This window comes from Monodon monoceros, unplaced genomic scaffold, assembly GCF_005190385.1.
Source record: "Monodon monoceros isolate NGI ecotype Baffin Bay Population unplaced genomic scaffold, NGI_Narwhal_1 Super_Scaffold_20, whole genome shotgun sequence".
Taxonomy (NCBI): Eukaryota; Metazoa; Chordata; class Mammalia; order Artiodactyla; family Monodontidae; genus Monodon; species Monodon monoceros.
This window is the reverse complement of record NW_021703777.1, coordinates 74,003,942-74,021,263: the sequence shown is the minus strand read 5'-3', so window position 1 is coordinate 74,021,263 and position 17,322 is coordinate 74,003,942. Positions and strand designations below refer to the sequence as shown.

The 17,322-nt window shown below is 39.6% G+C and overlaps 1 protein-coding gene across 1 annotated transcript; it reads right to left on the bottom strand.

Annotated features, from left to right (window-relative positions):
* Nucleotides 1-3,636: 3,636 nt before the first annotated feature.
* Nucleotides 3,637-6,273, bottom strand: LOC114903224 (toll-like receptor 1). Its single transcript, XM_029236062.1, has one exon. It carries the CDS (start codon nucleotides 6,210-6,212, stop codon nucleotides 3,822-3,824), a length of 2,391 nt encoding a protein of 796 aa, XP_029091895.1. The 5' UTR covers nucleotides 6,213-6,273; the 3' UTR covers nucleotides 3,637-3,821.
* Between the last annotated feature and the right edge of the window lie 11,049 nt (nucleotides 6,274-17,322).

The window sequence follows — 17,322 nt, the reverse complement described above, 5'->3', positions numbered from 1 at the left end:
TGGTGCAGCTATGACAAGGTGCTGCCGGCCTACACCTGCCTAGCACTGGCTGCCAGAGTAAGAGTCTCTAGAGACTGACTGATGAGTATGGAAAATAGCTGATATCATAAAGCTGGGGAATAAAGTCTGATAAAGCCCATTCCTTGCACTGCTCCAATCTGCTCATGCCCTATTTTAATAGTTTCCCCAAAGACAGGGATGCTGTGTATAGAAGCAGTACACATCAACTATATTCCTCCCTCTGATCAAAAGAGCAAAGGCTCTCCTGCATGCTAGTTCAGACAACTAGAATCTTAGCAAGATATCCAGCCACAGAAAACCAGACTCATTTTCCATTTGGCCTGAAGTGCAACACACTCTTGGTTTGTGACCCTGAGACAAGTATTCTACTGCAAGTAGTTTATTTCAGAGGTGTTCCCAGGAAACATCCTTGGAGGAATGAGGATATGAAATAAAAATAGAAAAGAAGCCAATAAAGTCATTTCTACCGTAGAGAATCAGAATTCCATCCTACTGGGGGATTCAGGGAGAATGTAAAGTAGATCCCAGGTTTATCTCCCCCAAAATGGGTGAGAAAGTTGTGGTATTTATCTGTCAATTCCTTTCTGGCATTGGTTGATGGCTGCTTTCAAGGACAACTTCCAGCACTTCTGAATTTCCCTTTGTGTGGACTAAATGGCTTCTCATGGCCAAGAAGAAAATCCTTCAGGCAAAGAGTGTCCAGTATTAGCAATAAACAGCCTTCAACATGCAGAGGCAAATGCTGACTGAAAATGAGGAGGACACCAATAGCTTTAGAAATCTGCTTTAGAAACCCAGCTACAAGTATAAAATGCATGGAGTTTTCTAACACTGACCCTGGCACAAGGGGACATTTATCAACTGAAGTTGTTTGAATAGGTGCTTCTCTTGATTACATGATAAATTCAATGAATTCAGTCCTACCAAAGAAATAGGTGAATCCTGATGAATATAGATGCAAAAATCCACAACAAAATACTAGCAAACAGAATCCAACAACACATTAAAAGGATCATACACCATGATCACGTGGGATTTATCACAGGGATGCAAGGATTCTTCAATATACACAAATCAATCAATGTGAAAACCATATTAACAAATTGAAGAATAAAAACCATATGATCATCTCAATAGATGAAGAAAAAGCTTCTGACAAAATTCAACACCCATTTATGATAAAAACTCTCCAGAAAGTGGGCATAGAGGGGACTTACCTCAACATAATAAAGACCATATACGACAAACCCACAGCAAACATCATTCTCAATGGTGAAAAACTGAAAGCTTTTCCTCCAAGATCAGAAGAACAAGACAAGAATATCCACTCTCACTGCTATTATTCAACATAGATTTGGAAGTGCTAGCCATGACAATCAGAGAAGAAAAAGAAATAAAGGAATAAAAATTGGAAAAGAAGAAGTAAAACTGTCACTGTTTGCAGATGACATGATACTATACATAGAGAATCCTAAAGATGCCACCAGAAAACTACTAGAGCTAATCAATGAATTTGGTAAAGTTGCAGAATACAAAAGTAATCCACAGAAATCTCTTATATTCCTATAAACTAATGATGAAAAATCTGAAACAGAAATTAAGGAAAGACTCCCATTTACCATTGCAACAAAAAGAATAAAATACCTAGGAATAAACCTACCTAGGGAGGTAAAACACCTGTACTCAGAAAACTATTAGACACTGATGAAAGAAATTAAAGACGATACAAACAGATGGAGAGATATACCATGCTCTTGACTGGAAGAATCAACATTGTGAAAATAACTATACTACCCAAAGCAATCTACAGATGCAGTGAACTCCCTATCAAATTACCAATGGCATTTTTTACAGAACTAGAACAAAAAAATCTTAAAATTTGTATGGAGACACAAAAGACCCCGAATAGCCAAAGCAGTCTTGAGGGAAAAAAACGGAGTTGGAGGAATCAGACTCACTGACTTCAGACTATACTACAAAGCTACAGTAATCAAGACAATATGGTACTGGCACAAAAACAGAAATATAGATCAATGGAACAGGATAGAAAGCCCAGAGATAAACCCACACGCCTATGGTCAACTAATCTATGACAAAGGAGGCAAGGATATACAATGGAGAAAAGACAGTCTCTTCAATAAGTGGTGCTGGGAAAACTGGACAGCTACATGTAAAAGAATGACATTAGAACACTCCCTAATGCCATACACAATAATAAACTCAAAATGGATTAGAGACCTAAATGTAAGACTGGGCACTATAAAACTCTTAGGGAAAAACATAGGAAGAACACTCTTTGATATAAATCACAGCAAAATCTTTTTTGATTCACCTCCTAGAGTAATGGAAATAAGACCTAATGAAACTTAAAAGCTTTTGCAAAGCAAAGGAAACTACAAACAGGACGAAAAGACAACCCTCAGAATGGGAGAAAATATTTGCAAACGAATCAAAGGACAAAGGATTAATCTCCAAAATATATAAGCAGCTCACTATTAAAAAAACAAACAACCCAATCCAAAAATGGGCAGAAGACCTAAATAGACATTTCTCCAAAGAAGACATACAGATGGCCAGGAAGCACATGAAAAGCTGCTCAACATCACTAATCATTAGAGAAATGCAAATCAAAACTACCATAAGGGATCACCTCACACCAGTTAGAATGGGCATCATCAGAAAATCTACAAACAACAAATGCTGGAGAGGGTGTGGAGAAAAGGGAACCCTCTTACACTCTTGGTGGGAATGTAAATTGATACAGCCACTATGGAGAACAGTATGGAGGTTCCTTAAAAAACTGAAAATAGAATTACTATATGACCCAAAAATCCCACTAGTGGGCATATACCCTGAGAAAACCATAATTCAAAAGGAGTCATGTACCACAATGTTCATTGCAGCTCTATTTACAATAGCCAGGAAATGGAAGCAACTTAAGTGTCCATCAACAGATGAATGGATAAAGAAGATGTGGCACATATATACAATGGAATATTACTCAGCCATAAAACGAAATGAAAATGAGTTATTTGTAGTGAGGTAGATGGACCTAGACACTGTCATACAGAGTGAAGTAAGTGAGAAAGAGAAGAACAAATATTGTATGCTAACACACATATACAAAATCTAAAAAAGAAAAAGAAAAGGTTCTGAAGAACCTAGGGGTAGGACAGAAATAAAGACGCAGATGTAGAGAATGGACTTGAGGACACGGGGAGGGGGAAGGGTAAGCTGGGATGAAGTGAGAGAGTGGCATGGACTTACATATACTACCAAATGTAAAATAGACGGCTAGTGGGAAGCAGCTGCATAGCACAGGGAGATCAGCTTGGTGCTTTGTGACCACCTAGAGGGGTGAGATAGGGAGGGTGGGAGGGAGACGCAAGAGGGAGGAGATATGGGAATATATGTATATATATAGCTGATTCTCTTTGTTATAAAGCAGAAACTAACATACCATTGTAAAGCAATTATACTCCAATAAAGATATTTTTAAAAAATAGGTAACTAATAAGAACCTGCTGTATAAAAAAATTAATTAAATTCAAAAATACAAAAAAAAAGAATTAGGTGAATCACTCATGTGGTAGAAATTAACTGTTTAAATAGAAATTATAACATTTCATCAAATTTATTACCACATATACATGGGGAACTGGGGCCTGAAAGGACATACCCATTTTTATCTACATCCTAAATTCAGAATCATGTTTATATCCATATTGATGCAAAATAAAGTCATTGATGGAGCTTCCAAAAGCAGCAACATTTTTTCCGAATGCATCAGAGGAATATTTTTATATTTGTGTGTGACTTATTTCTTTTGCTTTGTCCATCAGTTTAATATTAATGGATGCTCTTAGATTAGCCCAAAAAAGTCTGTGTTTGCTCTTCTCCTTGGGCCATTCCAAATAAGTTCTCTGGGCCATGAGAGCTTTGAGCTTGTGATAGCTGCTAGGAACAGAATACTGTGGAATGGGATCCAGCAAGATCAGGATTAAGTTATTAGATCCTTCACGGAAGAGATTGTGATGGGCAAAGTAGAGTTCATAATGGCACCACTCACTCTGGACAAAGTTGGGAGACAAAACAAAGATGCACTTGTAACTTTTCTCAATGCAGTTTATGATATTTTCCACGATGCTCTTGCCAGGAACAAAGTTTCTCTCATGGAGACAAATTCTTATATCTTCTTTTTCTAGGTTTGGTATTAACTCATTCTTCACCCAGGCAGAATCATGCCCACTATATGAAATAAACGCATGGAACTGGACAGTTCTTTGGAGTTCTTCTAAGGGTACATTCCTAGCCCTGCGCCGGGTCTGGGTCCACTGACACACCATCCTGAGATACCAGGGCAGATCCAAGTAGATACAGAGGATAGTCACGGTAACAACCAATACCAGCCCAGGGACCCCAATGGTGACAATCAGCAGAGCTGTGTTGCAGGATAATTGAGATACATGGAAGTCCTTTAGTGGGGTTCCCTTATAGCTTTCTGGATAATCACACTTATAAGAATCAGGCCAACCCTCTACCACTTCACTTGATACTTGGCCTACACTTTGGATAAAGTCTCTTAACTCACATGTACATTGGAATGGATTGTTCCCTGCTTTTAGGGACCTAAGTTTCTGGCAGCTCTGGAAGAAATCAGCTGATGGGTTGGAGACTGAATTATAGTCAATGATCAGTATGGAAAGGCTGCTAAAGGTATCACATCCAGGAAGGTGGGCTAAAGAATTGGAAGCAACATTGAGTTCTTGCAAAGTTTCTAGACTGGTGACATCTTTAGGGATGCTCCTTATTCTGTTACTGTGGAGATCAAGAACCTTGACCCTGGGAGGTAAACATCTGAAAACAGAGTCAGTAAGTATATTTGACGACATATTTAAACTTAATAAACTTCTGGTCCAAGGGCAATTTCCTTCACTTTCATCATACTTTAGGGAATTCTGGCTAACATCCAATTGTTGTAGAGACTTCATCTCCTTGGTCATATGAACTATATTTGCAAGTTCTTTTAACTGATTCATTTGTAAACTGAGTGTCTTCAAATTAGCTAAGTTTGCACAGTTTTTAAAAACCATGTCTGTTAAGAGATTGTTGGAAAAATTCAAATACAGAAGTGGGCTAATTTGGGATGGGCAGACCATGTGGACCATGTGTGCAGCAGACACTGTGAGATGCTGGATGTTCATATTTGAAAGGGTTTTATAGATATAATCTTGTGGAAGACTGAACACTTCATTGACAACTTGGTGTATAGACAAGGCCTTCAGTGAAGTACCAGAATAATCAAACTCTCTGAAGCCAACGCGACCTTGTAGTTTCACATTTGAAATTGAGAAATAGTTGATGTTTGTATGCCAAACCAACTGGAGGATCATAAAGAAGGAATTCCAAGTTGTTTCAATGTTGTTTAAAGTAAGATTTGATAACCTTGAATTCTTTTGAAGTTTTGACAGAACATTTTGGAAAGAAGAACACCCATTATCATCTAGCACACATTTGATATTAGACAGTTCCAGACTTACGGCGGTGCTGACTGACACATCCAAAATAAAATGGAATTCATTTCTTGTGGGGAAAACAATGTGCAGACTCTGGGTGTTAAGGTCTCGAAGGCTCTCAGGGTCTTCTTTTTCCCCATATGTGTCTCCTAAGACCAGTAAAACCTTACTGATGTGCAAATAAGCAATCGGCAGCATGCTGGATTTTTGTAACTGTGTGGCACTCAACCCCAGAAATTCTAGTTGAGACATGTTGCCAAGCTCTTGGCATATGGGCAGAGCATCAAATGCATTAAATGAGAGGTCTAAGTGCTTGAGGTTCAGAGTAGGGTGGCAAGAAATCTTCTCCAGCTTGTTGTGGGACAAATCCAAGTATTCCAGTTCCTGGTTAAATCTGAAAACACTCATGTCAAGATACTGGATTCTATTATGAGAAATTATCAAAATCTTCAGCTTTGATAGTGATATGATGTCAGAAGTCCAAAGTTCAGAAATGTAGTTTTGTGATATATCTAAGATTGTTGTGTTCAGGGATAGGTCTTTGGGAACATGGGTAAGACCTGTTTTTGATCTGTCAACTAAAAATTCACTTTCATCAGATAACTGGGTTCTGATCTCAAGTATTACTATGAAGATGATGGCAAAATGGAAGATGCTAGAATTCGTTTTAGTCATTTTGTAACAGTAGACAATCCTAAGAGTAGTTGCTATTCTTCAGAGCATCTTGATACAGATACAGATCCTAGGGGGAAAAAAATCAACATTAACTGACTGTATTAAATTAGGCATGGCTGGCATTAAACATTTTTTACTAGAGACTCATTAAATGAAGGCTACATTATTTGGAGTCACACAACCTGAAACCAGGAAAATGTACATATTTATAAACAATTATATTATCTCTAATCAAATAACTTTTAATATGGATATGTAATGGGTTGAATGGTGACCCTCCCCCCAAAAAATATATGTCTGCCTCCTAACCATGTCCTAATCTCCTAACTGAATATTATCTAATTTAGAAAAAGGGTATTTGTAGAGATAATTAAGTTAAGAATCTTGAGAAGATCATCCTGGATTATCTAGGTGGTCTCTAAATCCAGTGACACTTATCCTCATAAGAGAAAGAGGGAGCATTATTTACAATAGCCAAGATACGGAAGTAACCTAAGCGTTCATCAATAGACAAAAGATAAAGATGTGGTATACGTATACAATGGAATATTACCCAGCCGCTAAAAAAAAAAAATGAAACCTTGCCATTTGCAACAACATGGATAGATCTAGAAGGTATTATGCTAAGTGGAATAAGTCAGACAAAGACAAAAACCACATGATCTCACTTATATGTGGAATCTAAAAAACAAAACGAACAAAATGAAAACAGATTCATAGATACAGAGAATAAATGTGTGCCAGGGGGGAGGGGGATGGAGGGTGGGAACAATAGGTGAAGGGGATTAAGAGGTACAAACCACCAATTATATAATAAATAAGTTACGGGGATGTAATATACAGCATAAGGAATATGGTCAATAATATTGCAATAACTCTGTATGGGGACAGATGGTTACTAGACATATCGTGGTGATCATTCCATAATGTATTCAAATGTCAAATCATTAGGCAGTACATCAACTACATTTCAGTTAAAAATAATAATTAGAATTTTTTAAGCATAAAAAATTATAAACAAGAGAAAGGCAGAGGAATATTTGACAGAGACAACAAAGACATGGAGAAGAAGCCCATATGAAGATATGAAGATGGCCATATGAAGGCAGAGAGTGGAATGATACACCCACAAGGCAAGGAACACCAATAGCCAGAGAGCCACCAGAAGCCGGAGAGGCTCTGGAGAGAGTGCAGCCCTGCTGATGCCTTGATTTTAGACTTCTGGCCTCCACATCTATGAGAGAACAAGCCTCCATTGTTTTAAGCCACCAAGTTTATGGTAACTGGTTACAACAGCCACAGGAAACTAATACAGATGGGTTTACACATTCAAGGCGAATCCTCTGACCCCAACCTCCCCAAGATCCTTTAGAGCTCACGCTAGGATTCACAGCTGGTGTACTTTCTATGTTTGATACGTACCTCCCCATGGCTTTTTTGAGAGTTCCATCCCTGTGTGGTTGAATTAGGATTCTTTTTGCATTACCTTTTGTTACCTACACACAGTTTGGTGCCTAACTTTGGTCTTATTCAAAAGACAAGGATGTCCACTCTCACCACTCTTATTCAACATAGTTTTGGAAGTCCTAGCCATGGCAATCAGAGAAGAAAAATAAATAAAAGGAATACAAACTGGAAAAGAAGAAGTAAAACTGTCACTGTTTGCAGATGACAAGATACTATACATAGAGAATCCTAAAGATGCCACCAGAAAACTATTAGAGCTAATCAATGAATTTGGTAGAAGTTGCAGAACACAAAATTAATGCACAGAAATATCTTGCATTCCTATATACTAACAATGAAAGATCAAAAAGAAATTAAGGAAACAATCCCATTCACTATTGCAACCAAAAGTGGCGGGGGGAGGGGTGGTGGTGGTGGGATGAATTGGGAGATTGGGACTGACATATATACACTAATATGTATAAAATAGATAACTAATAAGAACCTGCTGCATAAAAAATAAAATAAAATTCAGAAGTTCCATAAATAAAAGAATTCTCCTGCCAATGTAGGGGACACAGGTACGAGCCCTTGTCTGGGAAGATTCCACATGCCAAGAAGCAACTAAGCCTGTGCACCACAACTACTGAGCCCTCGTGCCACAACTACTGAAGCCCGCGCACATAGAGCCCGTGCTCCGCATCAAGACAAGCCACCGCAATGAAAAGCCCGCGCACCGCAACAAAGAGTAGCCCCCGCTTGCCGCAACTAGAGAAAGCCCATGCGCAGCAACGAAGACCCAACGCAGCCAAAAATAAATAAAATTAAATTAATTAAAAAAAAAAAGTAAGGGTGGTATTTTTATGTCATTGTTTGTATTTGGCTGAAAGACCCAGACATGTCCCAAGTCTTTCTCTCTAGCTTCCTAAAAGAGCTACTCATACAAGGAGAAACATTTCAAAGAGAATAAAAATAATACTCAATTACTGCCTGGGCCAGTGCCTAATATCTCAGAACAGAACCATCCTGTATAAGCTATATTGAAGTAAAAGTGGTTTGGGCTTATGGCTCGAGTGGGTTTCCCTACTTATTCCTAAACCTGAATCCAAATCTGGGGATCTTTTAACTTTCTGGCCAAACTCCAGAGTTCAAGGAAGTAGTGGTCAGCACCATCAGGTATGGTGCACAGCGTGTGACTGGAGAGACAAAGGGCAGAGACAGGATCCCACACACAGACGTGAGTGCTTAGCACACAGTGAACCCATCACAAGCAAGATGAAAGCTGTCTTTGTTTGCTTAACAACGGCAACCATCACAGCAAATTTAAATTTATAAAACTGAGACAAGCTGGGACCTGGGACCCTTTGTGGCAGTGCTGCAGTGCTTGTATCTGGACAAATGACTCCTCAAGCAACAAAAAAAACACAAAACAACTATAAGGGACTAAAAATAACTGCGTGCATGTGCAGTTGGGGCAAATTCTGGACAAAAGACACAAAAAGACCAAAAAAGCCCAGCTGCCGCTTCTAAAGAGCCTGGAGCAAAAACAGGGTGTTGGGAGCAAAAGCAGGGTACTGCGCATGCTCACTGCACACAGCACCACAAAGGGGCGGGCAAACCACCAAGCCACGCCTCCAGCGACCCCCCTGGACACACCCCTAACCTCACCCCATATAAGGAACCAGCTCGCCCCCCACCCCCTCCACCTCGGGCCAGCAAGCAAGGGAAACTGTTACTTGTTCTTGCTCCCCTCTGCTGTGGCAGGGGCCCCAATAAAGCCTTGCTTGAGTTTCCTGTCTGGCCTCTAGTCAATTTCTATTTATTGGGGAAGGCCAAGAACCCTGGTCAGTATCAAAACTGCCTGTCTTCAAGCATTTAATGAAAGCATGGCTTCAGTTTTCTATCTAGCTTAATTAGTTGACTCACATATCTTCTATTTGCTCAACCTCCATTTTGCCCTTTCATTTATAGTCATTATCTGAAGCACTCAATTTATGAAACCATCATATTACACCTGAGATGAATGGCCAGCTCTTTTTACATTCCTTTCTGTTTATGCCTGACTGTCCCATCCCTTTAACGGGAAGAGATTTGTTAACTAAATTAGGGGCCACTCTTTCTCGAGGGGCAAGGGAACAACCCTCATCACCAAATGGTTCTAACAAAAAGCAAAAAGGAACAGATAAAATCTGAAGCTAAAATAGAAGCCTTAGTAGACCCTGGAATGTGCAATATCGAGGTTCCGGGCTTGGCCAAAGATATCCAGCCAGTGATTAAGTAAAAAGGGTTATACAGTGTCTAAATATAAGGTACAAATTTCTTAAACCTAAGGAAGATCTTCAAAAATGTTTGAAAGTAGATTAACAAAATAGGAGGCCACTGGTCTGACTAAACTGACCATAGCTGATATTCAGACCCTGATAGGAATTTTGGAAGAGGCCTTCTCCCCTAAGCTAAATGAGGAAAAGTAAAACTTTCCAACATAGGTGAATGGGTATGTCAGTCCTTCAATATCATTGAGGTAACCACCCAATTCTTTGAAAAGGAAAACAAAACTGTCCTTGTTTTATAAATGTAGTCTTTACAGGACCAGAGGTGTGGTTCCAAAGATAATCCAAAACTCACCAATCCTTTTGCCACTCCCAAAGCCTTCCCTATTTATCTTAAGAGGCTTGAAAGTATTAAACAAAGGGGAAACAAAATCATCCTAGGAAGAACTTGCCTGTACCTTTGAGATGCAAATGTCCTATCTGGTCTTTTCAGGAACCCTAATCTCTGACATCTTTTATAAATGGAAATTTTAAAAAAGAGGGTAAAGTAATTTAGAACTTGACTTGTCAAGGATAAATAGAAATCTTAAGTGCCTTTTCTGTAAACACTAGTAAAATGGGTTTGTTCATCTGCTAGAAACCCAGTTTGAATCCAGCCCCTTGTAACTGATGGCTTTTATGTTATACCTGACTGAGGGCTGAAATTTTGAAATGGGTACTCTAAGGCCTCTGTGTTTGTTTGTGCGTTCATATGTAGCTATGTGTGTTGTAGGTGTATGATATTGCAAAAAATGAATTTGTAAAAGAGCTCTACTTAATAGGCTTAAAAAAATTAAGTGCTTATATAAATACTCAGAAATAGAAAATAATCTAGCCAGAATGAATTTCAGGTTCATGTTATCTGGATAATATTCACTACTAAACTGATATCTGGTATTGAAGGTGGCTTAAGCTTGTTGGTTTGATTAATATAGACATGTAAGAGTCATCAATGTTAAGTATAATACTTCTGTTGTAACTAGGTTTTTTTTTTTAAGCTTTTTTCCCCATACATACATTTATTTATTTATTTATTTATGGCTGCATTGGGTCTTCGTTGCTGCACACGGGCTTTTTCTAGTTGCGACGAGCGGAGGCTACTCTTCCTTGCGGTGTGTGGGCTTCTCATTGCGGTGGCTTCTCTTGTTGTGGAGCATGGGCTCTAGGTGCACAGGCTTCAGTAGTTGTGGCATGCGGGCTCAGGAGTTGTGGCTTGTGGGCTCTAGAGCGCAGGCTCAGTAGTTGTGGTGCACGGGCTTAGTTGCTCTGTGGCATGTGGAGTCTTCCCGGACCTGGGCTCGAACCCATGTCCCCTGCATTGGCAGGCGGATTCTTAACCACTGTGCCACCAGGGAAGTCCACCTAATTGGCTTTTGATCAGGCCACTATTAAAGGTGGCTGAAAGTGGGAAGAGGGAGGGGTCAAGATCAAAGTTTTGCTAAAACTCATTCATAGAGAAGATCACTCATGGGCTTTTACCAAATGGATGCTAATCATGTCTTTTCCGACAAACTGGATTTCAGAGAAAATCTGGTGCTCAAAGTTTTTTCCATGGATATTTCAAACTTTCTTCAAAAAGTGATTTTTGAAATCTCCATGTGAAAAACACGCTAGCTAACAATCTCTTTTCTCCGATAAGGTCTAAGACATTTCCTGTGGGTTCGTTGCTGTTGTCGGCATGCTCAAGGAATCCAACCTCATAACTCCACTCTGGTCTTTTAAAACAACAGTAACAAAATAACAAATGGGCAAATAAAGCTAAGAAATGCTAGCTAGCTGTCTTCCTCTGAACTTGTGCTCATCCTGGTGCTGCATGATGTCCTATACAAGCTGGATGCAATTCTTGCTGGAATCAGCTTTTCTCCCACAGCAAGCAAAGTCAACTTCCCTAAGAACCCTGAGATTCTTTTTGACTTGTACTCTTCTGTCTCTCTCTGTTTCCTCCTATCCCCTCACAATTTGTTTAAGGGGGAGGCATGTCTATAAATATATTTTTGTGACTGAAAGAATGAACGTCCTCCCCTCTTCCACTCTCACTTACCATTACTTCCCCCAGGTCCATAAATGGAGATAAGGGGGCTCTTTGATTAACAATTCAGTTCCTGGCTCCCAAAAGGCATTTGATTTTGTGAACCAAATCTAGAAACTAATGCCCAGGACAGGGAAGTCAGCAGGGCAGAAAGAAAGCACTTTAGCACTCAAAAAGTCCTGTGTTTCCCTTCAAGCTCATCCCCACTCTGAGTTGCCCACCCGCCTCTTTTTTTTTCTCCCTATTATCCAATAGGTCAGCAGTCCCCAGCCTTTTAGGCACCAGGGACTGGTTTCGTGGAAGACAATTTTTCCACAGAAATGGGTGGGTGGGGGATGGTTCAGGCAGTAATGCCAGCGATGGGGAGTGGTGGGGAGCGGCAGGTGAAGCTTCACTCACTTGCCCGCCACTCACCTCCTGCTATGCGGCCCGGTCCCTAAAAGGCTGCGGACCGGTAGCGGTCCACAGCCCGGGTAACCAGGGGCCAAACATACTTGTAATTATGTACACCCAGGCATTGATATATCCACCTCTCCTAAGGAAAAACATTAATTCTCAAAGAACATGCTTTCTTTTAACTTTTTAAAATATTTTACTTAACCCAGTATATCCAAAATATCATTTTAACATGCCATCAATATAAAACATTATTAATAAGATATCATATATAATATTCTTCATTCTAAGTCTTCAAAATCCAGTGTGTGTTCTACATTCACAGCCCATCTCATCTGGGCTCCCCACATTTCAGGTGTTCCATGGGCACACGTGGCTAGTGGCTCTACCATATTGGATGGCCTGAGCCTAGATGGAGTTATCACAGCCATGCAAATAAGTACAAGCCTAAGTCCACTCAGTAGCAGCTCAAAGAGCTAACTCAAAACAGAGGTTCCATATCTTAGACTCTAGGCACCTCTTTACTTCTCTCAATAGCAGTTTCTGCCCACGCTTGATTCCATACCCAGGTGTTTCTTTTTGGATCCAGGGCAATGTAAATATTCTGCCAATTAGATGGGACCTGTACGTGTTGTTCGTTTTTTTAAAACAAAAGTTTTATTGAGATGTAATTCATATACCATAAAAAATGTCACCCATTTAAAGTGTACAATTCAGTGACTTCAGATCAATTCACAGAACTGTGCGACCATTACCACAAGCAATTCAGAACATTTTCATCACCCTGAAAAGAACCACACCCCTTAGCTGTCACCCTCCAATGCCCCATTTGCCTCAGACCTAGACAATCACTACAGATTGTACTAATCTCTATAGATTTGCCTATTCTGGATATTTCATATACATGGAATCATATTATAAGTGGTTCTTTGTGTGGTTTTTTTTCTTTCACTTAGACTAGTGTTTTCAAGATCCATCCATGTTGAACCATGTGTCAGGATTTCATTTCTTTGTTGCTAAATAACTTTCCATTGTATGGATATACCACATTTTATTTATCCATTCATCAGCTGATGGATATTCAGGTTGTTTACACTTATGGCTCTTATGAATATATAAACATTCATGTACAAGTTTTTGGTAGACATACTCTCTCTTGGGTAGATACTTAGGCATGGACTTGCTGCATCGTATGGTAACTGTGTTTAGCCTTTTGAGCAGTTCCAGGCTAGCTGCACCATTTTACCTTTCCACCAACAGTGTATAAATGCTCCAATTTCTCCATATCCTTGCTAACACTTGTTATCATCTGACTTTTATTATAGCCTTCTTACTGGGAATGAAGCAGTATCTCATTATGGTTTTAGTTTGCATTTCCTTGACACCTAATGATGTTGAGCATCTTTTCATGTGTAGATTAGCCATTTATATATCTTCTTTGCAAATTTGCTGAACTTGTGTATTAGTTCTAATGGATTTTTAGTGGATTCCTAAGTATTTTCTGCAATTAAAATCATGTCATCTGCAAAATGTCATCTTCTTCCTTTCCAAGATGGATACCTTTTATAACATGTTCTTGCCTAACTGCCCTGGCTAGCACTCCCAGTACAATGTGGAACGGAAGTGGTGTGAGCAGACATCTTCACCTGGCTCCAAATGTTAGGGAAGAGCTTTGAGAACCATTAAGTATGATGTTAGCTGTGAGTTTTCCATCTATGCTTTTTATCAGGTTGTGGAAGTGCCCATCCGTTTCTTGTTTGTGAGTGTTTTTTTTCCAGAAAAGGCAGAAGTATTGTTTCTTAATCAACAAGGAAGAAAACAAATGCTCTGACCACAGTGTCCTAGTTTGGGAGATGCCTCTCCCAGTGGAGTTAGTACAGTTGACCCTTGAACAAAACAGGTGTTAAGGGTGCCTAATATGATTATAACTTTACAGTTGGCCCTTTGTAGCTGTGGTTCCGCATCCTTGGATTCAACCAACCGCAAATAGTGTAGTACAGTAGTACATATTTATTGAAAAAATATCTGTGTGTAAGTGGACCAGTGCAGTTCAAACTCATCTTGTTCAAGGATCAGCTGTACTCACAGCTGTGTTCCATTCCTTCCTTCCCTCCCTATTTTCCTGACAGAAAGCACAATTCCTCTCTCCAACCTGACCCTAGAGTTCAAACTGTGCCCCATGAAGCTGGCTGGGAATGAAAAATGACATCACTAGGACATTTAGCATTTAATTAATTCTCCCTTAACTACTTAAAATTTTCCAGCAATTTTTTTTTAAGTTGCCACCTGAGTAAATCTTAGGCTAAGGCCAACCTGTCTCCAGCTACTGACCTGAGGGGAGGGCTCCTCTTTTAGCTTCACAAAATGTTAACCAGCAACTTTGTACACAATCTTGGTCCAAGTTTTTTACTGTTGGCTTAGGATAAATTCCTGGAAGGAGTAAATAAATGTCTTGGATGGGTTTTCATGTTTATTGATAATTTCTATCACTTTTGTGAATTACTTGTTCATGTCATTGCCTATATCAGGGTTATGATTTTACTATTTAATTATACATTCTCTTTTATGTTACTGACACTAACCCTCCATCAAACTTTCTGCAAACATCTTCCCTCATTGTTTATCTTTTTATCCCATGATCTTTTGAACCAATAAGTACATAACTTTTTATATAAACGGGTAAGTTGACTTTCTCTTTGCTACTACCATCAGTTAGTTGTGTGCTGGTGAACCAGGTTACAAAACAAAAATAAAAAGCCTGATGTTTTAGCACTTGCCAATATCTATGATGTAAGTATTTCCAGTATAGAAATTTCTAGCTACCAACTGACCTGCCTGCAAAATTTCTGAATATTTAACCACTGGTTCTCACAAGTGTGTACAAACCAGCTCCAGCAGACTACTGCTATATGTTGCTTTTAGGTTTAGAGAGTTCTTCTTCATAACAAGGTCAGATAGATATATGTGTATATGTTCTCCTCAAACATAATTTTTCAGTTAATTTGATTTTTTTATTATCCAAGTAATAAATGTTTACTGAAGAAAACAGGAAATATGAATAAATAAAAACAAAATTTCAAATCAATAATAACTTACCATATAGAGATACACCAATATCATTTTTGGAGCAACCATGCAGACTTTTTTTTTTTTTTTTTTTTTGCGGTACGCGGGCCTCTCACTACTGTGGACTCTCCCGTTGTGGAGCACAGGCTCCGGACGCGCAGGCTCAGCGGCCATGGCTCACAGGCCCAGCCGCTCTGCGGCACGTGGGATCTTCCCGGACCGGGGCACGAACCCACGTCCCCTGAATCGGCAGGTGGACTCTCAACCACTGCGCCACCAGGGAAGCCCCAGACTTTTTAATATATATATAAACATGCTTTAGGCTCTTGATACCTGTTGCCAAATTGCTATTCAGTAAGTTTGTACAGTTTACATACATACATACATACACACACACACACACACACACACCCGCCCCCTCAGATGGCACTGGACCAAGTATTGTTTTGTAATCTGCTTTTCTTTTTTTAAATTAATTTATTTATTATTTTTGGCTGTGTTGGGTCTTCGTTTCTGTGCGAGGGCTTTCTCTAGCTGCGGCGAGCGGGGGCCACTCTTTACCGCGGTGCGCGGACCTCTCACTGTCGCGGCCTCTCTTGTTGCGGAGCATAAGCTCCAGACACGCAGGCTCAGTAGTTGTGGCTCACAGGCCTAGTTGCTCCGCGGCATGTGGGATCCTCCCAGACCAGGGCTCGAACCCGTGTCCCCTGCATTGGCAGGCAGATTCTCAACCACTGCGCCACCAGGGAAGCCCTAATCTGCTTTTCTTAATCCATAATGCATCATAAATGTCTGTTTATATCAGTAAATATCCACCTACAGCTTTGTTATTATTGGCTGAATAATATTCCATTTTATTTACAATGTATTTTTAAAATATTTTAATTAACAATGTATTCAAGCAATCTTTTTAAGTTGTCTCCAAACTTCACATTATTATCATAAACAACTCTGCAATAAGCATCATGTTCATCCATTTTCTTAGGATGTGTATGAGCAATTATTTCCTTGGGATACATTCCATGAAGTGAACTCTCTGAACCAACTGACATAAATCCATACCATTTTTCTCTGCCTATTGCTATGAATATGCCTTTTTGATTTTTTATATGTCTTTTTAAAATGATTATTTAATCCAAATTTAGAATAGATTTTTAGGTTGTTCATCTGCCATATAATTCAATAGCCCACTGACAGTTTTGGTTTCCCTTCTGTTGGTTCTACTGATTATGGTATAGGGTGTTGACTGGAACTTTTCCTATGACTTGGGTCCAAAACCAAGGACTAGGAAGTGTTACTTACCCCATATTCTAAGGAGAGCTCCCAACAATTTGGGCCAAGCACTTCCTAAAGCAGTTGAACCAGACAGTGCAATCCCCACCATCACCCCATCCTCACATTTCCCAGGTACATATACATAAAGGGGCAGCAGTGAGAGAGTCAGCAGCATTGAGATACCAGTGTTTATGATGTAAGGCTACACCCTATGATATGGGGAAAGGAGAAGACCTTTAGATGGAATTGGAGATTGAAAATGTTAAGCTAGAGTGCACTGTTAATACCTCAAAAGGGCTGAAGATGTCTGAAATCTGCTCACAAAAATTACTTCATATTTAGACTTGACTCTGTTGAGATTTCTTACTCCGTGCTTCCAATGCAGGAGGCGTGGGTTCGATCCCTGGTCTGGGAACTAGGATCCCACATGCCATGCCGCCAAACAAACAAAAAACAGAAAGTCCCTGTGGCTTTAGAAATCCCTTTAAGTCTCTTTATCTGCCTGTAATTTATTCTCATTCTCTTCCAATCAAACCAATCTCCAGAAATCTAGACAGAAAGTGACTTCCTCCTTTCCCAGTGCTGTGTT

Bases quoted from the DNA above. Each gene is read 5' to 3' on its own strand.
- LOC114903224 (XM_029236062.1), bottom strand. From the start codon at position 6,212: ATGACTAAAACGAATTCTAGCATCTTCCATTTTGCCATCATCTTCATA.